At 44.6% G+C, this 16,919-nt stretch overlaps 1 protein-coding gene across 1 annotated transcript in view; it reads left to right on the top strand.

Annotated features, from left to right (window-relative positions):
- Nucleotides 1–14,615, top strand: part of LOC145400757 (E3 ubiquitin-protein ligase listerin-like) — a 28,468-nt gene extending 13,853 nt beyond the window's left edge. The window contains exons 12-27 of the mRNA XM_080273196.1: nucleotides 47–275; nucleotides 576–1,330; nucleotides 1,814–1,909; nucleotides 2,198–2,316; nucleotides 3,313–3,451; nucleotides 4,473–4,702; nucleotides 4,938–5,103; nucleotides 5,514–5,754; nucleotides 6,400–6,581; nucleotides 7,583–7,774; nucleotides 8,331–8,509; nucleotides 9,274–9,428; nucleotides 10,099–10,316; nucleotides 11,315–11,503; nucleotides 12,730–12,921; nucleotides 13,878–14,615. Of these exons, the coding sequence (XP_080129322.1) occupies nucleotides 47–275; nucleotides 576–1,330; nucleotides 1,814–1,909; nucleotides 2,198–2,316; nucleotides 3,313–3,451; nucleotides 4,473–4,702; nucleotides 4,938–5,103; nucleotides 5,514–5,754; nucleotides 6,400–6,581; nucleotides 7,583–7,774; nucleotides 8,331–8,509; nucleotides 9,274–9,428; nucleotides 10,099–10,316; nucleotides 11,315–11,503; nucleotides 12,730–12,921; nucleotides 13,878–13,937 (3,342 nt within the window). The 3' untranslated portion in view covers nucleotides 13,938–14,615. The remainder of the gene's footprint in view (nucleotides 1–46; nucleotides 276–575; nucleotides 1,331–1,813; nucleotides 1,910–2,197; nucleotides 2,317–3,312; nucleotides 3,452–4,472; nucleotides 4,703–4,937; nucleotides 5,104–5,513; nucleotides 5,755–6,399; nucleotides 6,582–7,582; nucleotides 7,775–8,330; nucleotides 8,510–9,273; nucleotides 9,429–10,098; nucleotides 10,317–11,314; nucleotides 11,504–12,729; nucleotides 12,922–13,877) is intronic.
- Nucleotides 14,616–16,919: the final 2,304 nt, after the last annotated feature.

The following is a 16,919-nucleotide window of genomic DNA, read 5'->3' as shown; positions in this document are numbered from 1 at the left end:
AAAAAATAAATAAAAAAAAATAAAATCCTCCCTGTCCTCACCTCAGCCAAGCCTGTCTGTATCCTGCCTACGTTTGCTAATGGAAGGGCTGGCCGAGTGCACAGAATTTGACCCCATAGCCGTGGCATGGCTTCAGTCAGACCAGCTGGGAGGGCATCTGGTTCAGCTGGTGGACTGTCTCTGTGATCACTCGCCATCTGGCCGCTCTGATCGTGGCCACAGAGATGAACTCATAGCGCTGTTTAATTTTGTTCTCAGTAATGGCAATAAGAAAGGTGAGTGATTTGTATTACTTCTGTGTTATTGTAGTTATTGTGGTACTAATGGTGTGGTAATGTTTAGCCTCATGAATGTATTTTTGTTGGGATTAAAGATAGCCTTCATTAACACCGTTGAAGCTGTAGGTCCTCTTTTAAATTATATAAACCCATCTGCTGGTAGTTTGATTGAAAGAAAAAGTAGATTATTAGGTTGAAAAGGGTAATGCTGTTTGTGTTATGTGCACCATTTGTACAACACCTCATAGGCTTACCCCCTTCAGTGCTGTATAAATGCGTTGCTGTTGCCATCCCCAGAGCCAGTCATCGCCACAGCCTACGTGTCCCAGATCCTGACCAAACTGAGCACCAGCCTCAAGTCCGACGCACCTCAAGACGGCCGCTCACAGGACCAAGTAGTCCGCCTGGTGGCCACCCTCGCGCGCCGTCTCTTTACAAGCTATGTGTGTTGGCAGACCGACGGCATCCACGAGTTTATGCGGTCGCTGTTCATGCTGCTGCGCCAGTCGTCTAAATCCCTGAATGATGAAACGGTTGAGATCCTAAAGTCAACGTTCCTGAAGGGTTTTGAGGGACTGCTTGCGTCAATGCTAGCCGACCAGCCTGATGAGCTTTTCGAGGGCGGTGGATGCCTCGTCACCACCCTAAAGGACATCAGGCACAGCGTTATGGAGGAGGGTTGTAGTTTCCAGCTGGCAGTGACCATGGCTGACCTCACCAAACGTCTGATGACCCTAATATTCCGACAGATGGACCAGGATGAAGACTGCAGCATAATCCTAGACCATGGGAAGGTACAGACCATGCTAGATGTCCTGATGCCAACGGAGGGAGAGTGGGCTAAGCTGGAGACCAAGCTCAGTCCGTTATACATGATTCCATCCATTATTCAAGGAACCGTCTCATTCACAGAGTTTCCCTTCCCGAAATATGTGGAGGATTGTTTGCCGGTGGATTTCAGTCATGCACGTTTGTCCATGTTCCTCTGTGACCTGCTGCTTTTCCTGTCAAGATCTGGGGAGAAGGAGCGAGCGAGAGAGCAGGGGGATAGTGTGATTGAGGGGTTGGAAAGGAAGGTAGATGAGGAAGAGCAAGTAAGAGAAAGAATGGAAGAGGAGAGTGGAAGACTGGAGAGGGACTATGCAGAGAAACTTGAATTGGAGAGCAGGGAAGAAGAAGAAGGCTGTAGCTCAGAAAATGAAGAAGAGGAGGAGGTGGAGGAGGAGGAGGAAGAGGAAGAAGAGATAGAGGAAGGAGATAACAAAGAATCGGATGAGAGAGAAGAAGAAAAATCCAAAAAGGAAGAGGGATCAACAGAAACAGGAGAGAACGCAGTGGAGGAGAGAAGAACAGAAGAAGAGAAGGAGAATCTGGAATCCAAGGTAAGAACGGAAGAGAGGAGGAGATCAACGGAGAGAAAAACACCAAAGAAGAAGAGATTGGAGGAAAAAGAGCAAGGACTGAAAGAGAAAAGGCTGGGATCAAAGGAGAGAAAGCCTGGTTTGGGTGAGAGAGAGGAGGAGTCACAGGAGGAGGTGTCACTAGGGCAGTACACTCACTTGGCTGTCTCGGTCCTGCACTCAGCCTGTCACGCCTCAGTAACACAAGACCTCACCAATGCCATCAGGAGTGTGAGTATCCAGGATTTTTTTATGTATATCCTTATAACTCACCCTCCTTACAATGCTTTTGCCGTCAAGTCCACAGTAAGCAATGGAATAATTACTGTTTAAGATTCAATTGCTGTTGGTTCCTAATTTATCCATTCCTGCTAGTTTACTGTATAGTGCCAATTGTATCAAGACAGTTGTGGTAGTTTAGAACACGTCCCTGACTGACAATGAGATCTGCCGGTAAAATGAAAATGATGCTGTGATATTGAAGGACTTACTCAACTCCATTTTTCATGGACGCCACAGAACTGGCTCTCTGAAGACACCAAGATGGGTATTGGGAAACTGAAGCGGGACATGAGGACGCTGCTGAGGCTTCTGAACCAGGGCAATAAAAGACACATCACCAAGCAGATATGTAACAGGTTGGTGTGGGATGGATTCTGTGGTGTGGGAGTGGGTGGATGTTTTTGGTGTGGTGTGGGTGTGTGTTTTTGGTGTGGTGTGGTGTGGGTGTGTGTTTTTGGTGTGGTGTGGTGCGGGTGTGTGTTTTTGGTGTGGTGTGGTGTGGGTGTGTGTTTTTGGTGTGGTGTGGTGGCTGGGTGTTTTTGGTGTGGTGTGTTGTTTAAGAGGCTTATAGACAAGTGGGCAGCAGGGTGGATTATGTGATGTGTGGAATGTGTGTGAAGTGTGATGTGTTGGTGTGTTGTGGTCTGTGAATCTTGTGTGGAGTGTGGGTGTATTGGTGTAATGTGGGGTGGTAGTTATGATGTGATGTGGATGGTATAGTGCCTTAATATGGAGTAGTATTGTGTTGTGATAGGGTACGATGCGTGGCTCTTGCGCAAAGTGAGGGTGTTTTGATGCATTTATAAATGTTCTCAGACTTAAATTGCATGTAAGATTGCTTATACTGTATATACATTTTGTCTTTACTCATATTCAGATCAAGTAACTCACAGTCTAAGTTTGAGTAAATATTATAGAGACTAAGAAGCACAAAGGAGTATGTGATAATAGGTACTATAATTATAATGGAGATTTATTTATCTTGAAATTGGTTATGATATGTTAAATGGTACATGTTTCACCTGATGTCTCAGTACATTGATGCCGTGTTGGTGGTAGTACGTGATGTGTGATGGTGACCAAGATAGAAGACAGATTATGATGAGGACTTAATGTATTAGTGTTATGTTAGGCTGTTGTTGTTTTTGTGGTCCCAGGCTCCTTTAAATATGAATCTGGTGGAATGTTGGCTAAAGTTGCCTGTTTGCAGTTCACCATCCTCCTCTTGGGTGATATGGAGGGAGTTGAGAGGAGTTTGTTCAACTGGGCAGCAGAGCCGTTCAGATATATAGGGTCCATGAAAATTTATCTTTCCAGCAGCCATGTTATCTTACTGGTGTGTTGGTCCACAGATGCAGCGATGGCAGCAGTGCCTGGTGTGTGACACTGACCAGGGTTCTGTCTGAGTGGATGGGCACTGAGGATGTCAATGCAACCCGCCTCCTTCAAGGCCTAGAAGAATCCTCCCTCGGGTACTGTGCCACCAAGCAGGTGTGTAGACTGCAGTCACCTCACGTGTGCCTCATTTACAGTCTTTTAACACTTCACTGTACTGACATGTTTTACTCCAGCCACCTCCAGATGATTTTATTCAAATTAGTAGAGTGAGTATTCAGATCAGAGAGGTCAAGTACAACCTTCACAAACCCTTTTACTGCAAGAGGTCCAGCGTACCCTAAGCTGAATACGATTCTTTAGTGGTTGTTGTTGTTGAATAACACCTGTCTATCTGGCCAAGCAGACTCATCAACTGCAGGCAAGCACCTTCCTGTGCAGGACTGTAATAAGAATAAGGAAATATGTCATTAAGGTGAACAGGTTAAAAGTTGTTTCCTGGGTGGTATGGGGGAATGACTACAGCCATGAATACCATAAAAGATGATTCAACCTATTCAGCACCGGCACTCCATTCTTGTTATATTATTGCCATCCTCAGGTAATATGTTGAAGTTTGAAGATAGCTGTATTTTAAAAACTGTTTGGGTTATATAAAACTCATCAATCCATACACTTCTAAGGCACTCTCCTAAGCTGAGTAAAATGTGTGGTGGTAGCAAGAAAGAATTACAAAAAGACATCGCACTGTGGAAGGAGTGAAAGGAATGGCAGTGTACAGGAAGAAGAGTGAGAGATGTGTGGGAACTGCGGGATCATTATTATGTTTAGTGTCGGAGAGAAGCTGTAAGACTGAGTTGCTATTATTACAGAAATCTTTCTAGGGCTGATTATGCTCTTACTATGGAAATCTTTTTGGTACAAACTACGATATGAAATGCATTTATTGTGAGCCTGAAGGTATAGTCTCTTTCCGGAGAATGGGGCTGCAGTTTTGTTGTGCCTGTTCGTATAACTCCTCTGTCATGGTTCAGAAGTGCATCTCACTTAAAGATAATTTAGTCAAAGGTTTGCCTCCACACATCTTTGACAAAAAGAAAGTGTAGAATAAGTGAATCCAGGTGAAAGAGGTAATTAAGGTGATGCCAGTTTATACGTATCTTGTTTGTGGTTGCAGTCGCTGTTGTCGTACCTGCCTACGGCCACAGTGGTAGACATCATGGTTGAGGAGACAGGCCTGGTGTCAAGCCTGGTGGAGGACCCCTTCTCAGCGGTGGCCAGTGTGCGTGTGGTGGCTGCGGCCCTGGCGGTGGTGCCCCCCCACCTGTCCGCAGAGGTGGTCAATTCCCTGTTCTCCGTCCTGGCCCAGTGGCGTGATAGTGCTAACAACGTCTTCCTGTTTGCCACGTGAGTATTTTATCGTCCCATAACATAGCATTGCATAAAAGACAGCTTGTAAAGGGGATTCATTGTATCCTGTAATGTAAAGGGTAGGAATGTAAAGGGTAGGACATCAGCAGAGAGAGAGAAAAAAGAAAAGATTGTCCAAAAAGGAGACTTAAACGAGATGGTCAAAAAGGGCAGGCTGTAATGACACCACAGTAGTGATGGCAGTTCGTCACACCCAGACTCTTACCTGCAGTGACGTGAAGGGGATGGCGTGGGAGGACATCACCCTGACCTGCTCCCTAGTGCGACTCCTCACCGTCCTGGTCAAGCGACATTGGATGCACCTTCAGCCCTCACACTGGGACCTGCTGCTGTGCTCTCTCTCATCGTGGGTTCAGAGCCTTAATGACTCAAAAGAGGTAAGGAGATAAGGGCATAGCACAGACAGTCACATGTGTCTTCAAAAATATCAACTGATCGCATGAGAGAGGGAGGTGTGAGCTGGGGGGAGGGTAGCAAAATGGCAGGGAACAGGGTGACATGGAGACAATTTGTTTGTGGCCACCCCTTACGGGATTAAGGCGTCTGGGAGTAGATAGATAGATCCCGTGCAACTAATTCATTAAATCTGAGAGCCTAAGTGACCTGAAGAAAGTTAGGAGAAAATGGCACAGGCAGTCTTCATTAGCCCTATAAATCAGGTGATGAATTTATTGCAGACTTAATATTGAAATAACTCTAAAGTTAAACCACCTTACGTGAAAACTTAATGTGTAAGGTAACTTGACTGTTTTTAATTATGAGATTACCATTTGTTTTCTGCCAACAGAGTGTGCAGAAGGAGACGGTGGTGTGTGCGTTTGCCTGTGCCGTGTGTAAGTGCGTTGGGTGTGTGGGTGAGGTGATACAACAGCACCAGCAGCCCACAGACACCTCCAGCTCTGCCACCACCACTGCCACAGCCTCTCCAACCACCCCAACGCTGCCACCACAACTCAAGGATGACTGGAAGGAATTCTTTTCTCAACCCATTTACAACTCACTCATCTCCCTCTTTGTGGATGTTGCCAGTAAGTGGGTTCTCTTGGTGTTGTTCCAGCCATCCATTCATCTGTCTGTCTGTCTGTCCATCCATCCATTCATATGTCTGTCTGTCTGTGTCTCCATCCATCCAGTTTTGTCCCATCAGTAGCAAAGAGGCTTGGTCTTAGAATACTCAAACCCATCATTCAGTTTTTCAGTCCTATACGGATCCAGCCTAACATAATTCACCTTAACCCGCTGTGATATAAATGCCGTCCTCAGTATAGGTCAACTTGATTCACTGGTCGTTGACAAATTGGAGAAAGAAACACCGATGTGAGACTTAATGTGTATTGATGTTTCGCCTAATACACGCTAAGGCCCACATCGGTGCTTCTTTCTCCATTATAGGTCAGGGAATCATGGTATTCTGTGACATCTTAATTTTTCCATGCTTTGATGCTATAACTAAGGAGAAACTGGCAAGTCAGAAGATATATATTTTTAAATTACTGTGAATAAAGCTGTGAGAAAGAAAGAAAGAAAAAAAGAACTTCCTGTAATATAGCCCAGCCTAACCCAACCCAACCCAACCCATACCTGGTCAGATCAGACCAAACTATAAATAAACTAAAATAAACTAAGCCAGCCATAACCTAACGAAGCTAAGCAGATCCAATCTCTCTTGATAGACGCATACAGCAAAGCGCCATCGGTGATCCTGTACGCTGTGTGCCGGTGTGTGAGTGTGGGTGTGTATGGGGCCAGCGCTGGGGACCTGGAACAGCACTCCCTGCCGCCCACACCCCCTGAACCCCAACACCAACACGAGGACAGTGCTTGGAAGGCCATGAAGCTGCCACCCAAAGAACAGGTGAGGCAGGCAAGGTTTGTGGAATAATTTGGGAACTGTTTGGTTTGGTTAGTTTGTTAGGGTTAGGTTGGATTAGGTTAGTAATGTTAGGTTAGGTTAGGTTAGCTTAGTTTGGTAGAGTTTGGTTAGTCTGTTGGGGTTAGGTAGGTTAGATGGGGTGAGGTTAGTTTGCTGGGATTAAGTAAGACTTAGTTAGGCCTGAAAGAAAGAGCTGCCATTGTGGGGAGAGAGAACTTTGTGCTCTGTGCTGAAATGGTACATAGTATGGAAATAGTATATGTGTGAGGCTTGGATCAGTGCTTTGTGGTCCAGCTGTGGGATGAGTTCTATAGCCAGTTTCTTAACATATGAATGCAGATAGATATTCTTGTGCTTTATTTATAGTACTGTATAGTGTAGCAAATAATACATGTGAAAATCATGCTATGAGTGAAGGTATATAATCAGTTATTGCCTTTTAATGAAGATGAGCCAGTCACCACAGGCTGATAAACAGTGTATCAGTGTCCATCCTGTCTGATAGAATTATAGTATAGCATTATGGAGAACCCAGTTTTCTGTCATTATTACATTTCTGTCTGTAGGTTTGTAAACTTGTTGCAAGTGCCTTTTGTCAAATATAGGCCTTGTTGTGGTGCAGCTGTGTTTTGATAACACACAATGCTCTAGATAGCGTTGCATCCCATTCTGTTTTCATTGCGACCACTACAGTGATTGAGGAAGGCTAGACTGACTTCCAGCCCAGGACTATCTGTTCAGCCTGAGGATGTCATTTGTTTACTCTTGTCACCTAATTATCAGCTTAGGGAAGGTTTCTCATTGTAAATAGGTTAGTAGTTTGTACCTGACTTCTCTGGATTAGTAACTGAAGGTAGCAGGAATAAAATAAAAAGTATGTAACCATAGGAAGAGGATCAATATGGCACAGTACTGTATATGACAAATTGCATTCAGTATGTAGATAATCACTTTGTTTCATTTTGTGTGTTTGGTTGTTGCAGTCCCTGCTGACTCACCTGGTTCCTCTGCTGACATGCAGCCACCCAACTGTGCAGTGTGTGTCATACAGCCTTCTGAACACTGCACTGCCAGAAGTCATGAGGGCCTGGGATGACAACCAAGTGACTGTCAGTGAGGAGGAGGATACCCCACAAAGACCACTTCCACCACAACTCATGCATGTTGTCCAACAGGTTATCTTACATGTGTTCATTTCAGTTGATTGACTGATTGGTGGACAGGCATCCCTCACTTACCTGTGTCTCAGGTAACTTTTTCTTCTCCTTGTTGCAGTCAGCAGTACCCCACTTTTTGCACAGTGATAACCCAGAAGCAGATTTGTGATTTGGTTCCTAGTTGTGGATCTCAGGCCTTGGCTGTCCATCCATCATGGCTGCAGTCATGCTTTATCCTTGTTTTCTTTATCCTGCCTCACCCTATCCGTAGATGGGAAAAAATATGGTGATGACAGTGCACATGGACTCATTAGCAGAGAGAGAGAGAGAGAGTTTTACGCCAGGTACCCCCTTTTTGGATAAGGGCTAAGGCGTTGCCCCTTGGTAGAGAACTTTGGTTTGGAGCGTGTAGCATTTTATGACCGGATGCCCTTCCTGATGTCTACCAATGACCCTTGGGTAGATTCGATCCTCCGACCCTTCGGTCAGAGTGGAGCGCTCTAACCCACTGAGCCAAGAGAAGAGAACCCAATAAAGATGCCTAACAGGGACTTATTTTATCCATTTCTTCCAGTGTGGGGAAGAAGTAGAGGAACTGTGGGAGACCAAGGGCAGGGGTGGGGCCATGAGTCTGCCCCCCTACTCCCCTGCCTTCACCCCCACCCTGGGCTACCTCCTGGCGTGGCGACTGGTGCTGGCGGCTGTGTCTATGGCGACTGACCAACACCAACACCAGTACACGGCTCATCTCAGGTGTGTGGTAGATCTTGGTTTATTTACCTTGAGTACAGGTGGATTTTGTTATATGAGAAACTGATGCTGTGAGAAAGGATAATTTAGCCCCAGATTCAGTGATGCAAGCACGATCAGTTAACCTAACTCTATTTTTCCCTTAAGTTGTGTACACCATTATATGAGTTTTCAAAGTCCTGTTTTTCACTCAGTTATACAAGCTTTCACGGTCCCGTTTTTCACACCATTATATGAGTTTTTTCATATCCACACAGTCCTCCGTTAACATATCCCACTTGTATAATGGGACCTGCCCGTACTCTTCTCTAAGCTCGTGGATATGCCATAGAGAATACCGTTACTGTTGCCATTACACTACTGTTTGAGAGTCACCATCTAAAGAAATACTGTTGGCAAGGAGAGTGAAAGACTAACTAAGAGGGTGTGTGTAGGTGAAGTGGAGGGAGGGAGAGGGAGGGGGAGACTGAGGATGAGGTGGAAGGGTGGAATTGAGAGGTATATGAGGGAGGGGGGAGTGAGTTGGGGGGAGGGATCAAATGGTGGGTGACAGAGCGACTTGGAGGCATTTTGTCTGCGGCCACCCTTTGTAGGATTAGGGCATTGGGCTATAGATAGATAGATAGATAGAGGCAGTGTCCTAGAGCTGGCATGGGCATGGAAGGGGCAGTGTGCGGTAACTCCATACGCTGACGTGCAACAAACGCCTCCAGAAAGTCAAAAATAGAGACGTACGATGATGGCTGTGTATTTATGTCCCCCGCCAGACACCTACAGCTGCTGCCTCGCCTGCTGAATAACCTGTTCCATGCGATGCCCCAGAGACCAGTGCTGGAGGTGGGCAGTGGAAGGCCGGAGGGGGGCAGTGACCAGAAGACCAACCCCACCATGTTCAACACCCAGCTTCACATGTCCCCTGTTGGTACGATGTCCACTTTACAGTCTTCTTCTTATTATTATTATTATTATTATTATTATTACAGTATTATTATTATTATTATTATTATTATTATTATTATTACTCTCATCTTAAATGTCGGGACCAACTTGCCTAGCTCCGGACTCTTACGCTCTTCATGGGGTAACATAGGATTGGATGGTGGATGGATGGATGGATGGATTATTTTCTTCTTACTAATACCATAAGTCAGGATTCCAGGGGCCTGAATGGCGAGTGAGTGAGTGTGTGGACCATTTCATTGGACTTGCTGTTGAGTAGTTCTTCCTCTCTCATGATTCTCTCTTTCTATGCTTTCTGGATCCTACCTTAGTCCTTTTGTGTAGGAAGAAGAGATTGGGATGGTGATGATGATGATGATGATATTTACCTGTGATAATGATGATGAGCTGTGATAATGTAATGATGAACTATGATAATGATGATGATGATGATAAAATTAAGCTATGATAATGGTGATAATGAGCTGTGATGATAATGATGAACTGTGATGATAATAATGATTTGTGAATACGATGATGATGCACTATGATAATGATGATGAGGATGAAATTTAGATATGATGATGAGCTTCAGTAATAATAATAATAATAATAATAATAACAGTAATGATAACTCTCTCCTCACCTCACAGCCAGCTTCACCTCCCAAGACCTGGCTCATCTAGCATGCAAGGTGTACTTCGAGTGTGTGAGTCGGATCCCAGCGGCTGTTCGTCAGTGGTTCGCCGGCCTTGACCGCCAACGCCAGCCTGTGGTCGAGTCGTTCACCGCATCCTACGTCTCACTGCTCCTCGTCGCGCAGGAGATGGCCGCTATCAACGCATCCACCACCAAGTTTGACAACATGACGGTAAAGAACGTGTAAAGCCAGTTTGATTGTGTAGTGTTTCTCTCTCTCTCTCTCTCTCTCTCTCATTTAACCCTTTGAGCCCAGGGATGTTTTATTCATACTGTTCTTACTGTCTCCTAAATTTTTCAACTTATAATTATTTTTTCAGCAAGAGGGAATAGAAATCATCATAAGCCCTTTCAGTATGAGAGTCCTTTCCTATCTATCTATCTGTCTGTCTGTCTATCTATTGCCAGACGCCTTAATCCTGTAAGGGGTGGCCGCTAACAAATCGCCTCCATGTCACCCTGCCCCCCTCCATTTCACTGCCCTGTCCCCAGCTCTCACCCCCCTCTCTCATATACCTCTCCACTCCATCCCTCCACCTCATCCTCAGCCCCCCCCTGAAATTGCATCACTTAAAGTAGCATTTTGAGTCTACTGTACATGTCTTCCCTTTTGCAGTTTAAGTTCTAAGTATATGGGATGGATTAAGAAGCTTTTTGCTGACCCATGCATCTCACTACAACTCACAGGACAAGACATGGCCAGAGTTTGCTTCTGAGATATATTTTTTATTATCTTCTTGTTGCTAATATCCCATCCCATCCCACCCCAACGACTTCTAAACCACCACCATCGCCACCACCACCGCTACACCTCCCTCTCGCCACTTCAGGTATCTCTCCCTCATGTATCCCTCAGACCAGTTTAAACTCCATAGATTCTGTTCACCTAATGTTACCCAACCCAGCCCAGCCTGACCTATCCCAACCCAACCCAACCTAACTGAGTGTAATCAAATTTAACTGATCTTACCTTACCTGACTGCCTTGTCTTACCCAACCTTACCTCACCTTACCTTACCTAATTTTACCTTTTCTTATCCTGCCTTACCTCACCTTACCATACCTTACCTTACCTTCCCTTACCTTACCTTTTCTTTCCTTATCTAACACAACCCCACCAAGCCCAACCCAACCTAAACTAACCTAACCTCATCTCACCTAATCCAACAGATCCGCACCCGGCCATCAGCCCGTGAGGTTGTTGCGTCGTACAGCATTGACCAGGTCAGCGGGGACACATCCAAGGTGCTGGAGCTGACCTTACGACTCTCCCACAACCACCCTCTCTCCACCATCACCGTCGAGAACCACCGCAGGGTTGGCGTGTCCTTGGCCCAGTGGCGCAATTGGCTGCTTGGGGTCGGTACATTTGCGGGAGGGGGAGGGGGGAGCCACACTTGCACTGTCACAGGCTAAATTCTTCACCTCCGTCATACTCTGTCTATCTATCTATCTATCTATACCCAGACGCTGTAATCCAGTAAGGCGTGGCCACAAACAAATCACCTCCATGCCACCCCGTCCCCTGCCATTTTGATGCCCTCCCCTCACCTTACATCCCCCTCTCTCATATGCATCTCTTCTCCATCCCTCCATCTCGTCCTCAGTTCTGAAATGCCTCGCTTCTCACATTATCACAGGCTATAATTCTTCACCTGTCATATTCCCAGGCTATAATTCTTCACCCCCCTCACAGCATTGTCTTTTCCGTACACTATAACTTCCCCACATTCATTCTTAAACCACCAAACTCCATGACCTCCTCCACTTTCTGAAATTTTTCCACAGTCCCTTCCTTGCTATCTGCAGTCATTACCAGATCACATACATACCGAAACTCTCATGGCAACACAGTGCTAAAACTCTATGGAAGTTGTTTAAGCACCTATATAAACAGAATGTGGCCTAACCATGGTGTACACCCAGCTTAAATGGTGAGAGATGTGGTAGGTCAAGAATAAGCAGGGTGGATGGTAAGTGTATGCTTGAGTGAGAGAGTGTGAGAAAATGAGGTAAGGAAGTTGGTGTTACTAGGGAACTGACAGAGGGTAGAGCTGGCTGGATGAATTTGGTTGTGCGTGGAGGAGAACATGACAGGAGTTAGGCATCACATTTTAGAGTTGATATTCAGTGGATCGACTTTCTCTGCCAGAGGGTATGTGAAGGGACAGAATAGGGAGGCTGCCAGAGACTGAGCAGCGTGGAGAGTTGCCAGTAGGTACCAAAGGCCAACACATGCAAGTGTGTTGAAGGCATTATAAACAATATGAATGATATGAAGTGTACATGAAGCACACACACAGTATAAAGGAAATTTAAAGAGAAAAATGTTCATGGCTGGGCGTGTGAGGTGGAGGCAGGATTCATGGGGCTTGAATGATGTTTGATTTTGTGGTCTGTTTCACTGGACATGATAATTCTTCCACTTGTACATGTTCTCGTCTCTCGTCTCTGGGTCATACCTCATTTTGTCCCAGGTGAGAGGAAAGATTAGGCTGTTAATGATGATGATTGTGGTATTGATGATGGTGAGAGTTTTGATAATGATAACAGTCGGTATAAGCCCTGACCCCCTCTGTGCACAGCTGAACACAATGCTGCAGCACCGCAACACCCCGCTGCTGCAGTCACTGGCATTCTGGCGGCAGAACGTGGAGCAGAAGTTCCGAGGGCTGGAGGAGTGTTACATCTGCTACTACGTTCTGCACGGCACCAACCACCAGTTGCCCAAACTCCTGTGTCGCACCTGCAAGAAGAAATTCCACTCGGCGTGTTTGGTTAGTCACGTTTTATTCCCCTTGGTTTGTGATGTGAGACAGGTGGAGGGACAGACAAATGGGGAAGTTTGGGAGCAGTGTGTGTTGAATTTGAATGTTCTGGAGGGTGTTTAGAGTAAATAGAGAGGGTTTGGTCATTTGCAGTGGATGGAGAGTGAGAGGTTGATTTGAGGAGTGTATGTGAGAGAGAGAGAGAGAGAGAGAGACTGATTAAAAGAGTTTGTGTGTGTGTGTGTGTGTGTATGTGAGAGAGAGAGAGACTGATTAGAAGTGTGTGTGTGTGTGTGTGTGTGTGTGTGTGTGTGTGTGTGTGTGTGTGTGAGAGAGAGAGAGAGAGAGACTGAGTTTGTAGAAGGATAGAGTTGAGAGTTAAATAAGTAAGCAGATTTTGTAATAAAGGTAGTCATTGTTAAGAGTCACATATCTAGAGGGTGTCCTGCAAGATTTATTATTGTTAAGATGATGATGATGATGATTATTATTATTATTATTACATCAGGAGTTTATTCTAGAGATAGTTTTACTTGAAACATGGTCCTTCAACCTAGATCCATGCTCACCCATTGCAGAGCTACACTTACTGATGACCTTATGGAAATTAATTACTAAAGAGTCCATTTTCTCCCATAAGGCTATCAGTAATTGTACCTCCTTAACTGGACTGCATGTTGATGTAGCATTTGTTATTCAAAACTAACCCTAAAACAAAACAAAAAAGTCATAGGATACCTTCAGTGTTTTAAAAAAATAGCACTTTTTTTTTTCCCCCATATACCGGTAATTGGCATTTTGACTTTGGAGTAGCTGGGATATCAGCATTACATGTAGCAATGAAGTTTTAAAATGCTGTTCCTCTCTAATAGATATGCTCTGTAATACCACTTTCTCAGTAATAGACATGTGCTTCCTGATACCAGTCAGAAGCCCCTAATCCACTTATTTTTTTCCTTCCACAGTACAAGTGGTTCAGCAGCAGCAACAACTCCACGTGTCCACTCTGTCGCAGTCTCTTCTAGGCGCTGGAGAATGTCACTACCCTAAACATAAGGATTCAGTACTGTATATATGCTGTATCTAGCTGGAAAATAGGTAATTGTTGAGTTCATTTTGTAGGTTGGAAGTCTGTGTATCTACGGTCAGATGCCATAATCCTGTACAGGGTGGCCGTTTGTCTTTGAGTTAGTGGTTTTGCGGAGAGGGACACTAACCCTCCGCCAACCCTCTTGTTGACACGTAGGGAACACGTATGGATTGGTTATATGGTTACCACCCAGCATTGTGAATGGTTTCCTGGCTTTAAGGAAACCATTAGGCTTGTCACTCAAAGCCACCTGAAAAGGAAAGAAGAGTAATAAAAAGGTGACAGGAAAGATGAGAGAACTAGGGAGAGAGGAGGGAAGACACAGAAAAAGAATAAATGTGAAGGAAGAAGTAGGCAGCACTACATCAAGTGAGTGGACGATGGTTGCTGCCACTGTTTGCCTTGGTGACTTTTTGTACCCCATTCTGTTAAATTTAGAAGGTCTTTTTTGCCCCTCATCCTCTGTTGTTAATTTCTACATCTATCTATCTATCTATCTATCTACAGCCCGACGCCCTAATCCCGCAAAGGGTGGCCGCAGACAAAACGCCTCCAAGTCACTCTGTCACCCACCATTTGACTACCCTCCCCCCAACTCACCCCCCCCCTCCCTCATATACCTCTCGACTCCATCCCTCCACCTCATCCTCGATCTACCCCTCCCTCTCCCTCCCTCCACCTCACCTACATACACCCTCTTAGTCAGTCTTTCATTCTACATACAGCACATAAATATTGCCTTTTTATGCTTTTATATAATTCTGACATTGATATGATTTGAGTGTTATAAGATAGAAGAGAATATTAATGTGCCATATGTGGAATAAACTGGTCAGGAATAGGTGCTTGGGAATCCTTTTATGAGAATCAGGGCCTTGACTCATGTGTCGACTAAAGAAGCTCCCTAACACCTCCTCCTAAGTGATTGATTTTGCTTGTTACTTTTTTTACCATCTTTTGGGTCATTTAAATTATTCAGATACCACCATACTCAGCATAAATAACATACAGATTGACATGAATTAGGCATCAAAAAATAAATCACCAAGGAAGAGGTGCTAGGGAGCTTCCTTAACCACTGAGCATACGGACCCTTGTCTCCTTGGCTGGTATACTTGTAGGGTGAGGAGGCTCCCTAACACCTCTTTCTCAGTGATTTATTTTTGGATATGGCTGGTTAATATCTTCATGTATGTTATTTATGTAGAGTATGGTGATATTGGAAGGATTTATGTAACAGAAGAGGACAGTAAGGTGTAATGAACAAAATAAATCGCTTAGGAGAAAGTGTTAGGGAGCATGAACTAATGAGAATACAGGTCTTATCTCCTTGTATCATATTCTAATGAGGCTTGGTGGTGTGTAGCACCTTCTCCTGACAGATTTATTTTGTATAGTACACTCTGATGCACTCTTTTATATTGATCTGTCTATCTGGAGCCAGATGCCATAAGCCTGTAAGGGGTGGCCACAAACAGATCACCTCCATGTCACCCTGTCCCTTGCCATTTTGCTGCTCTGTACACACACTTCTGTGTGTGTGTGTGTGTGTGTCTGTGTGTGTGTGTGTGTGTGTTTCCTGCTGTTGTTTTATTCAGCTTAGAACCCCCCCCCCTCATAGTGAAAATGTTATTGAAGGCTGCATGCAACTCCCTATAGTTTGAAAAATCTACTTTACGCTGAAAAGAACTGTCAGGAGGGGAAAAAAATCAGGCTGAAAGGGTTGTTTTATCTTTGTATCCAGATTCACCTTTTTTTTTTTAAATATATATACTGTATATATAATTAATTTTTGTGTTACATTGTGCACATCCCCATATGTAAATAGATCTGTTTAATCTGCCATTATTACTGTATTATTATGATGATGATGATGATGATTATTATTATTATTATTTTTATTATTATTATTGTTGTTGTATTAGAGAGGATAATATACAACACTTGACTACAGATGGTCATTTGTGCCCCATTATGTTTTCCTTCACTTGACTACTGCAACACGCTTTCTTCAAACACTTCTCACCCCAAACTCCTATCCTTGGAGTGACAACACTGTCCTCAAACACTTCTCACCCCAAACTCCTATCCTTGGAGTGACATACAGCAATGGATGCACCTTCAAGAATGACATACAAGACATCAAGAGGTTGCACACCCTCAGACTCAGGCACTTAACTGGAGATTTGGGAAGGGAGGTACAAAAACGCTCTGCCTACTTTACAGACAATACGTAAGATCATTGATGTCCTTTGCCTCCCTAAACGTGAGTCGCCATCCTATCTAACAGCCACGACAACACCCACCAAACCATACAAAACAACTCTCTACATAATTATCATCAATGGCAGCATTAGTACCATTCCCACAGCTCACAGTTTGAAGTCCAAGTTCTCCCTGTTACAGAAACCCTTGCTATGAGATGCTTACAGTTCTCCCCTACAGCCTGCACTAACACAAAACACCCCTGTCATTATATGCTAAAGCCACACGACACGACACATAAAACAGTTACCTCACAAACATTACCACCATCTTCAACAGCATCCCACCTCCCAAACACCTCCAAACATTCCAACACTTGTTATGAAGAAACACATACTCATTTTGTCTGTAGGGCAATACAATACCTCAATCAGAACACATTACAAGCCCGACCCCACCATAGGCACAGTGATTTGCCTGTGATTGATGGGTCTGCTGGGCCAGGCAGACAAAGCTGAGCAACATAACAACCCTCCTGTCAAAAGTCTTCTGTGGACAACCCCGTATTTAATTACAGTGTATAAACCAGCTGACTATCTATCTATTCTGTCTATCTATTGCCAGACGCCTCAATCCCGTTTGGGGTGGCCACAAACAAATCGCCTCCACGTCGCCCTGTCCCCCGCCATTTCACTGCCTCGCTCCCAACCAG

This window comes from Coenobita brevimanus, chromosome 53 (assembly GCF_032717465.1).
Source record: "Coenobita brevimanus isolate Jiangsu-jjx chromosome 53, ASM3271746v2, whole genome shotgun sequence".
NCBI lineage: Eukaryota > Metazoa > Arthropoda > Malacostraca > Decapoda > Coenobitidae > Coenobita > Coenobita brevimanus.
This window is presented reverse-complemented; position numbering and strand designations above follow the sequence as displayed.